Below are 10,113 nucleotides of genomic sequence, written 5' to 3' on the forward strand. Positions count from 1 at the left end.
ATATTCACGCCTATACCAATTTATGTGACAGTCTCCCTCATTGTCAAGCAAAGTGCGCAATTCTCTCTCACACACCTGCTTTAAAAACTGCAGCTAACCATCATAAATTGGGTTTTTTGAAAATTAATTAAAACTCACAAATGAATAATTTAATCAAATGGAAACTGCACGACAGCTGTGAGATGATTTACAACCACATATATAGCACCTTTCTGATTTTCCTTGCATATATAATATCTTGGGCTTGCCGTTAATTTCACTATCGATGATAGCAAATACATTGTCCTGAAGATATACAATGAGCTCCTTAATTTTTCTGGAAAATTCATATTTTTTCTTGAATTGACTCTCTACGCCACAATTTTATATTTATAATCAACTACTGTCCACAGAAGACGTAAAAAACAACTACAGGGACCACCCAACAAAATGCAAACCACTAGTTAGCTGCAATAACAGAATGGTCTGGTTACGGTTTGCTAATGAGTGTCTGAAAGAACCTGCAGGGTCCTGAAAAATGGATGGATGAGACCAAGAGCAAATTGTGGAGGCCAAATAGAACTGCCTAAAATCCAAAGCACACCCCCTCATCTATGAAACATGGTGGGGGTGTTATGGTTTGGACATGTGTGGCTGCCACAGGTACTGGCTCACTTGTATTCATTGATGATGTAACTGCTAACAGCAGCAACAGAATTAATTTGGGAGTGTACAGAAACATCTTATCTGCTCAAGTTCAGGAAAATGCCTCCAAACCCATTGGATGGTGCTCCATCTTAGAGAAGGTCAATGATCCAAAACATACTGCTATGGCAACAAGGGAGTTTTTCGAAGGCAAAAACTGAAAAATTCTTGACTGGCCCAGTCACTCACCCGATCTGAATACAATTGCACATGCGTTTCATATACTGAAGAGAAGACTTAAGCCAACTAGACCCTGAAGCAAGCAGGAGCTGAAGATGGCTGCAGCACAGGCCGGGCAGAGCATCACCAGAGAAGATAATCGGCACCTGGTCTACGGATCACATACTGCAAGCAGTCATTGCATGGAAAAATATGTGACAATATACTAAACATGACTACCTACCTATGTAACATTAATATGTCCCAAATGTTTTGGTGCCTTGAAAAGGGGTGGGGGGGGGGGATGGGGGATATCTATTATTAGTGCTATAATTTCTGTAATCATAGTTTGATTACAAATCAAAAATTGTCAACCACAAAGCCAAATCAAGAAAGGAAAAAAAAAAAAACGTCTTTGTCCCAAAAATTATGGAGCTGACTGTACGCGCGCCGTATAGATTACCCTATCCTTTTCAGGGCTCTGTTCTGCACATGTCCATTTAGATTTGTTTCAGAAATTCAAAGCGGCTTTCAGAAGTCCCTGAAAGCGCTGGCCCCTCGTCCGGGCCCTTTGTTTCCCCCGCGCTGCCGCTTTGTTGTCGGTGCATTAGCGGCGGCTGAATTACATCCTGTGCATTACCCGGCCGATCCTTTCATCTTCCGCGCGCGCCCGCCGTCCTCGCCAGACGCTAACCGCAGCAGCGCCGGCCGCCTCGTGCGTACTTTCCCGGTCCCTCGGGCGAAGAAGGACCGTGCGCACGGACGGCTAAACAGGCCCGCTGTGTTCCACGAGCGCTCTCCGTTCGGGTTTCCGCGGCGATGTGGACGAAAGCTCGAACGTTGTTTTCCTCGAAAGCGACGTCCGCGCGTCGGCGGAGCTGCGGGGGAACGGGCCGCGGCGCCGGCGAGCGCTCCCCATTTTTTTGCGTTTGGGGGAAGGATCGATGGGATAGGTGCTCTTTCAGCGCCGGGCAGGCCGGAGTCGGCGCGGGCGGATCACGTCCAGCTCCTCCTGATGCCCGTTAGGCTGTAAATGTGAAGGAGGCCCGGCGAGAGAGCGGTGTGCTCAGCCCCTAAATCTCGAGGCGTGTTCCTGGGCGCGCCGACGACGGCTGTGCTTGATCTCTCCTCGCCCCCCCTCGACCCCCCAGTACCGAACAGCGCGAGGCTGAAGTGCCGCTCGCCCAGTCTGGAGATTCCAGCTTCGGTGCTCTGCAGCCATTGGGTATCGACCGGAGGCTTATGTCCTCCTGTCACACACGCTGTCCTGCTGAAACGGCCTAACCCCACTTTCCCCTTGTCCCCCAAATGCCCAATACCTAACCTCAAAAAGGTGTGTGAATGAATTCATTACTACAGCCTGTCTGTGTGATGGATGAGAGGATTATGGGAATGCACGTTTTGCGTGGGTTGTGTGTCTAGTATATCATACATTCCTTCATACATACATACATACATACATACGTAAATGCCTGAGTAGGTGTGGGTGTGTGTGAGATGCATACGTATTTGTATTTGTGTATGTGCGTGTGTGCTTTTGAGATGCCTACGTATGCGTATTTGTGTATGTGTGTGCGTGCATGTGTGAGATGCATGTATGTGTGTGTGTGTGTGTGTGTGTGTGTGTGCGTGCATGTGTAAGTCATCCATATAATTGGTCATGAAGCTTCTCTCACATGCAGCTGTGTGTTGCTGCAGCCAGTCGCACTGGAGCGGTTCTTGTATGCAAGGATGAAAACATCTGAACACTTGAAATATCAAGCAGGAGTGTGATGAAGCACTCTCCTCTAGCGCTCACAAGAATCCGCTAACTGTACGCTAACTCACCCAGACTTCCAGCCTCTTTATAATATGAAGGGAAAAAAAACCCACGGCCGGTAAACCTCTGAGAAATAAACAAACATTCGCCCCCCCGCCCGCCCGCTTCTTTGGGGCCGTATTTCAAAAATGCTGTCAGGAAAATCGGAGCCTGGATTCCTGCCCGGAGCCCGATACAGTCACTTCCTAAAGTGAAACTGACAATTAAGCTACTTCATTTAGGGGTAGGCGGAGGGGGGGGGGGGGTTAGCAGAGAGGGGTGGATGAACAGAAGGGACACGAAGGGGGGAACGGAACGGGGAAGGTGTTGTGTATCTGCCATGTTCGATTACAACCCCAGGCAGATGGAGTCCCCATTTTTTTTTCCTTTTTTTATTTTTGGCTTTTGCGAGAAACGACAATAGCAGCCACAGATCTCACCTCCGCCGCTACAGAGCGACGGGTTTGCAGCGCGTAGCCTCATGCCGCGCTCTGTGATTGGCACATTTACCGCCAGGGTGCGAGCAGGGCGCAGAGTTTAGCGATCGGCTGCCCTCGAACCCAGGGCACTGCTGCCAGGAAGGAGGGGCATGGAGAAGGGGGAAGAGAGAGAGAGAGAAAGGAATGAGATTGAGGGAAAGAAACAAAAATGTTTTGGAGTCTTGACTCTGTCCTGAGGGCTGATAATGAGGCTCTCCCTCAGTTCTGTCCGGTCGGGGTTACGAGGTTGCAGACGTGAGGAGGAGGAGGAGGAGGAGGAGGAGGCGGCTGGGTTCTGGGTTCTGGGTGAGGCTCATGAGGCCACGCTGGACAGCCAGACGGACGACGGACTCGGGATGGGGGCGTGCCGCGGGCTCCGGAACGCTCCGGCGTTCCCGCTTCCGGCCGTCTCCCGCTCGCTGGGTGACTCTGCGCGCGGCGGGCCCGGGACAGTGACTGGGCGGCCGCCATTAAGCCCCAGTCATCTGAGATGGAGAGCCGCGCTGGTCCAGCCTTCCCCAAGCCCTCTGAGTAGCCTGTGAGTAACTGGCTCTCCCCCGCCCAGGCTGTCTAATGGCCTCCTTACGGGAGGCCCCCGGTCTCAGTTATGACTGTTTAAGGAGCGTTTGCTGTAAAAACAGATTTTGCTCTCTTTTTTTCCCCCTGTACTCTGGGACTGGGTGGAGGGCCGCTCAGCTGTAACAATGAATAAGGCCAGCCAGAGCAGCGAGGCCTCTCTCCACCTCAGAGTGGCTCATTTGCAGTGAAATGAGTAGGGGCTGGGGAATTGGGCGGGGGGAGGGAAGGAGAGGGGGGCGGGGGTGGGGGGGGGGGGGCTGCTCGGGAGATGCAGTCGGTCTCCCGCCACGCAGAGACGAGGCCGATCCGCCCGCGTGCCCGTATTAATGCGAACAGACGCGTACGCTCGCTCGCTCGCTCGCTCGCTCTCCGAGTTCCAACGCTGTTCTTTTGTTGTTTCTTCTCGTGCTTTAAGTGCTCAGCGGAGAGTCTCAGAAAAAGCTTCAAAACCTTGTTTTGGCACGAGCAGCGCTCGTTTATAAAAGTGAGCTCTGAGCAATAAGTCCCTGGATTCTGAGGTGGGGGGGCGGCGAAGAAAGAATCCTTGCAAATTATTATATTTGCTGTTGCCTACAAAAATCTGTGTACTCTGTTTTTTTCTGCAGTTTTTCTGCAGATTACTCTGTTTACCAAAAATACACATCTGTTTGTTGATATATTGTGTTGGTTTGTAGTAGATAAATAGTATAAATAGCTGAACAAACAGTATATACTGTATTCTTCAATTTATCTATACTATATATATATATTATATATATATATATATTTATGTGTGCGTATGTCTGTTTGTGTACACGCATCTTTCTCCACAAGGCTAGTTCAAAAAAAAAAACTCAGGCATCTCACCTAGTGTAAGAGTTTTTAAGGTGCAGCTTATAGTGTTGGGAGCAGTGGGGGATGTAACGCCCCCCCCCCCCCCCCCCCCATTTTTGTTTGTGCTCTAATTGAATCTGCTGTCACGGAATCGTGTCTTCATGTTTATGACAGGTGTGTTTTTTTTCTCTCACAAACATCACCTTTCTCCCTGGTTTCAGCGCTTGCCAGCTTGTCACCATTCAGCAACAAGTAGGTGGCAACAAAAAAAAACAAACAAACAAAAAAAACAACCGAAGTGAGACAAACGTAAGGGAGGGAGAAGAGAAACACCGGGAGTATTACCCGACGCGCGGTCTCTTATGGTTTCCCATCTTCCGGGGGAGTCTCAATTAGCGGAAGGCCGTAATGAGGGAAGGTGGGGATGGCGGTGCGGCGGGGTGGGGAGGGCGGTGCGGTGGCGGAGTGGGGAGGGCGGTGTGGCGGCGGGGTGTGGAGTCATTCGCTGAGCTGTCCCCGCCCCCGCGGCGCGGCGCCGGGCTGGATGGGAACAGGTGCGTCTGCCGCCGGGCTGCTCCCTAATAGCCCCCGCGTCGCTGGCTTCCTTCGGGGGGGGGCGCGCTAACGCGGCAGGCCTCCTCCGCCTGGGCCGCCCCGCGCCGAGGCTGAGACACCTGCCGCCGCAGCCGCCTAACTAGAGCGAAACATGCCCCCGAGCCCCGCGCGCTGTTCACGCGGTGGGGCCCACGCTCTCTCCTCCCCCCGCCAACCCGGGCGCCGGGCCCTTTTAAGATCGCGCCTTCTCTTCCTTAATCACCTTTCTGATTACGCGTCTCAGAGCCGACGTGTGCTCGCGTGGTTTCATGTTCGGGCTCTAAGTTCAGGAGGGAAGAGTGAGGAGCTCTAGGTTCAGGTGGGTAGAGTGAGGAGCTCTAGGTTCAGGTGGGTAGAGTGAGGAGCTCTAGATTCTGGTGGGAAGAGTGAGGAGCTCTGGGTTCAGATGGGTAGAGTGAGGAGCTCTAGGTTCAGGTGGGTAGAGTGAGGAGCTCTAGGTTCAGGTGGGTAGAGTGAGGAGCTCTAAGTTCAGGTGGGTAGAGTGAGGAGCTCTAGGTTCAGGTGGGTAGAGTGAGGAGCTCTGGGTTCAGGTGGTAAGAGTGAGGAGCTCTAGGTTCAGACTGTAAGAGTGAGGAGCTCTAGATTCTGGTGGGAAGAGTGAGGAGCTCTAGGTTCAGGTGGGTAGAGTGAGGAGCTCTAGGTTCAGGTGGGTAGAGTGAGGAGCTCTAGGTTCAGGTGGGTAGAGTGAGGAGCTCTGGGTTCAGGTGGGTAGAGTGAGGAGCTCTAAGTTCTGGTGGGAAGAGTGAGGAGCTCTAGGTTCTGGTGGGTAGAGTGAGGAGCTCTAGGTTCAGGTGGGTAGAGTGGGGAGCTCTAGGGTCAGGTGGGTAGAGTGAGGAGCTCTAGGCTCAGGTGGGTAGAGTGAGGAGCTCTGGGTTCAGGTGGGTAGAGTGAGGAGCTCTGGGTTCAGGTGGGTAGAGTGAGGAGCTCTAGGTTCAGGTGGGTAGAGTGAGGAGCTCTAGGTTCAGGTGAGTAGAGTGAGGAATGATCCAGTTTTTCGACAGAAACGGTTTGGGCTGTTCGTCCCTATAATGGAGGATGTGTTATTTTTCTTCTCCTCTCAAAGTGTGGAGAGTGACCCGGCCAATCTCTTGAAGAGCTGACAGTTATGAAGTTTGTTTCCTGCTCATTCTTTCTGAGCAGCGTGGGGCATCGAGGGCCGTGATCGAGGGCGTATGTCTGGTTCGGTGAAAAAAAGAATAAAGAGCGCGGTCAGAAAAATGACAGTCTCCTTGTTCGCCTTTTGTGTCCAAACAGCCATATTCCTGGGGTCATTCCGGCTGCCTTACGAGGAGATCCGGGACATCGTGCTGGAGGTGGACGAGGAGAGGCTGAGCGAATCCCTGATCCAGGTGAGCCCGCACCCCCCTACCCCTCACCCCCCTCCACACACACACAAGCATCCCTAATGTAGTAAACAATCTGCAGTGCCTACCCGATTGGCTTGGTGAAGTTCCCGCCAATATTGCTGTCGCCCGCTCACGGTGTTTGGAGGAAGGACGTGGTCACGTGACTTTATGATGTACCCTCGAGCAGCCTCAGTCTGCGCACCCCCCCCCCACCCCCACCCCCGAGCGCCATTCCAGGCCCCGCCCCACCTCGCTCGCTCACTCGTTCCCTCGGTCGCCCGTTCCGCACGGATCTCTGTTCAGCCGCGCACAATAGGCGGTCTGGAGCGCGGCATGGCAATCGCTCCCGGGCCCGCCCCCCCACCCTCCCCGCCCCCCCCCCCCCCCCGGCCTCCCACCCTTTTGTCTTACGGGCGAGATTAATGATCTTCCCGCGGGCTCTCTGTATAGAAGCGGCTCCCTTGTTTTGTTCCCTCCGAATTGGGAGGCAAAGCGATAAACAAAGCGCGGCGGTTGTCTGAGGTAACGATGCCCGCGTCGGCGAGGGGGAGGGGAGGGGAGGGGCCTCGTATGAATGCTGTGTGCCCGTCCGCGGCTTGGCTGCGCGAGACTCTGGCGTCTGGTCTCCAGGGAGATGGAGGGAGGAGGAAGGCGTATGATGGAGAAGGGGGGTGAGGGTGGGGGTGGGGGTGGGGGTGGGGCGACCGCGCCTCGTTTAATCCGTACGGGCGGAGAGGTTGCGTGTCCCTGGGCCTGGCGGGCGGCCGAGGGGTGATCCTGCCGGTGCTGTGATCTCACGGAGACAGGACGAGCCTGCGAGCCGATATCACTGCGAAAGGGAGAAGACCTCGCTCACAACCACCGCCCTCGCCGCTCGTACACTAACGGGAAGGTTAAAAACGTATTTTACAGCCTCCTCCTTCTCTCTCTCTCTCCATCTCTTTCTTTCCTTCCTTTTCTCTCCCCTCTCTCTCTCTCTCCCTCCCTCCCTCCCTCCTCTCCTCGGCAACATGGTTTTTTTTCTGACGAAAGAGTGCAAGCGGACTGTATTTAGATGTAATTTCCCTGCCCAAGCCCACCCCCACAGGACTGTTATTCTGAGCTCTCATAACCTTTGATTGGCTCGGAAAGCCAGCAGGCGGGGGGTTGGGGGGAGGTGCTGGGGGTGGGGGGGGGGTGTTAAGGTTTTGCCTGCAGCAGCTCCACGGCTCAGGAGAGGCAATGAAGACATTTAGAGCCGTGACCTTTCTCCCTGCGTTCGCCCCCCTCCCCCCTCCGCCCCCCCTCCCTTTTTCACCGCGGCTGCGCGGGACGGACTTTCCTGCTGACCCCTTTCATCCCGTCCCGGGGTTGTGGGGGGGGGGGGGGGGGGGGATCGGAGCGAAGATTCAGTTATCCGGAGCTGAGTGTATCTGCCCATTATGTCCTTTATTGGTGCTCATGCAGTTGAATGGGCGAGGCCAAGAGGGAGCGGGAGAGGGAGGGAAGCCAGGCTAACGGCTTTCTGAGCACTCCAGCCTCCTGACCACCTGACGTCTCATTTGCGCCCCCCCCCCCTTCCCCCCTCCCTGTCATACATCATATAAAACTGCCTGCTTTTCCACAACACATCCACTGTTAGCATTGCAGAAGCAATATTTCTTCTTAATGCAGAAGAAACTGCTGTTTACTGTGTTTTCTGAGAGACGTTCGGGCGGGAGCTTAAATAGAGTCATTTGTTGGGTTCAGAGGTCGCTGTGCACTAAGGGCTGCGTCCGTGCGGAGTGAGGGATGGCCAGGCCGCGTGAGCTCGATTTTCCCTTTCAGTGGGCCTTGGGGAGCGGGGAGGTCGAAGGTCATGGGCAGTGACTCCCTCTCGCAGGGCTTCTTATTCAGGGAGACGCTGGGTCTCAAACAGGTAGCGGGGATCGATGTGTGCAAACCGACTTAGACCGTGGAAGTGGGGTGGGGTGGGGTGGGGGGGGGAGGGAGGGGGAGGGGTGAAATCGAAAAACCCAGAGAGAAGCCAGGCAGAAGCCTGCGCTTTCCCGACGGGCGGAAAGGATCCCTGTGCTCCGCAGGGTCCCGGGTACCCGGGCGCTGCTCCCGGGAGAGTCGCCAGCTACGGAAAACGCGCCGGCGGTTGAAAAGGGCGCACCCCGCTCCTGCGTTTCCGACGAGCGAGCGAGCGAGCGAGGGAGGGAGGGAGGGGATGCGGGGAGGAGAGGGAGCCCTTTTTAATGTACATAAATCACATTCGATCACATCATCCCCGAGCCCCGTCGACATGCCTAATGCAATGAATTTGTCAGCGAGACGGCGCGCGCGTCAGCCTTGACGGACCCGTACAATGAGTCATCCCGCGGACGCGCGGGCCCTGATTGGCTCCCCTTACTCCACATTAAGCCCCATCACCGCCTGAATATGATGCACCGATTCCTGAACTCCGGCAGACATTACGCTTCACGAGCCATTCGGCATCGGGGCGACTGCGCCCATCCGCCGCACGCCTGCCCCGCCAATTATTCCCCCCCCCGCCCCCCGCCCCATCCCCCATCCCCCCCCCCGAGCTCCGCAGCCATTCCGTCTGGCTTCCGAAGGGAGGTTGCCGAGGAGACGTGGCTCCGGACGGGCGGGCCCCGCGTCCGATTTTAAGAACGTCCTCGGGCCGATTCGCCCGCGGCCGTAAAAAAGAGCCCTGGTCCGAGCGATCGCGCGCCTTCTCGTTCCCGCCTTAATCGCGGGCCATCGGCGCGCCGTCTCGGCTTCGTAGAGCAGACCGAGGCGTCAGGAAACGGAGCGCACGGCGTCTCCGCCAGGCTCCAGAACCCGGCCAACGGGAGCACGGGCTGGGAAACTCTCGAGAAGTTTCTGAACGCGCTTGCCCCGCCATCTGGGAACACAGCGCCTACTGCAGCTGTCACTGGCGCCACGGGGACTTGGCGGTTTGGGTCCGGTTCTCAGAGAATCACGCTTCCTGCTTCTTATGGTTTATGTCTGACTCGCCGCGGTCTTCGCTGGGTTTATCTGATTGGTTAGAAAACACAGGTTTTGCATCCTGAAAAACCGAGTGGGTGGGTCACGCTTTCACCAGGGTTATAGCGGGGTGGTCTACGCTTGGCACACAAGGCTACTGGGCTTTGTCGAGTTCTGTGTAGTTGTCACTGTGAGACTGTTCGCCTGGGCTAGATGTACCCAGGATGTTATTGGGATTTTAAAGCAATAAAGAAACAAAATTTTTGCAGAAGTACTCAATATATATTATCTTTATCTCAGTTCGAAAAGGTATAAACAATATATGTGGTTAATGGTTTCCATTTACCTCTGATCTCATTTAACAATGAAAGAGTAATTGGATTTTTGTGATAAAGATGTTATTTATATAAATCCTCTATAATGGAGGCACAAATCATATTTGTCTGAAAAATTAAAATGAAAGAAAGTTTTCATACTGTAGTTTATTGATAGTTATTGTTTTGAACTGACATTCTCAATTATTTTTCATCTTTGTCTTTTTTTATATTCAAAGACACCGTACAGACAAAAAGACATAAAGCAAATACAGATGCTGAACAACAAATAGAAAGACAAAACGGGAACCAGATTTACAGTAGTTTCATCACTGTTTATGAAAAACATCTCCAGGAAGTGTTCCTCTTTT

The 10,113-nt window shown here is 53.9% G+C and overlaps 1 protein-coding gene across 1 annotated transcript in view; it reads left to right on the forward strand.

Annotated features, from left to right (window-relative positions):
• diaph2 (diaphanous-related formin 2) overlaps positions 1–10,113 on the forward strand; it is a 442,997-nt gene that overhangs the window by 246,331 nt on the left and 186,553 nt on the right. Inside the window, 1 exon segment of the mRNA XM_035408002.1 lies at positions 6,382–6,476. Coding sequence (XP_035263893.1) covers positions 6,382–6,476 — 95 coding nt within the window.

This window comes from Anguilla anguilla, chromosome 3, assembly GCF_013347855.1.
Source record: "Anguilla anguilla isolate fAngAng1 chromosome 3, fAngAng1.pri, whole genome shotgun sequence".
Classification (NCBI taxonomy): Eukaryota; Metazoa; Chordata; class Actinopteri; order Anguilliformes; family Anguillidae; genus Anguilla; species Anguilla anguilla.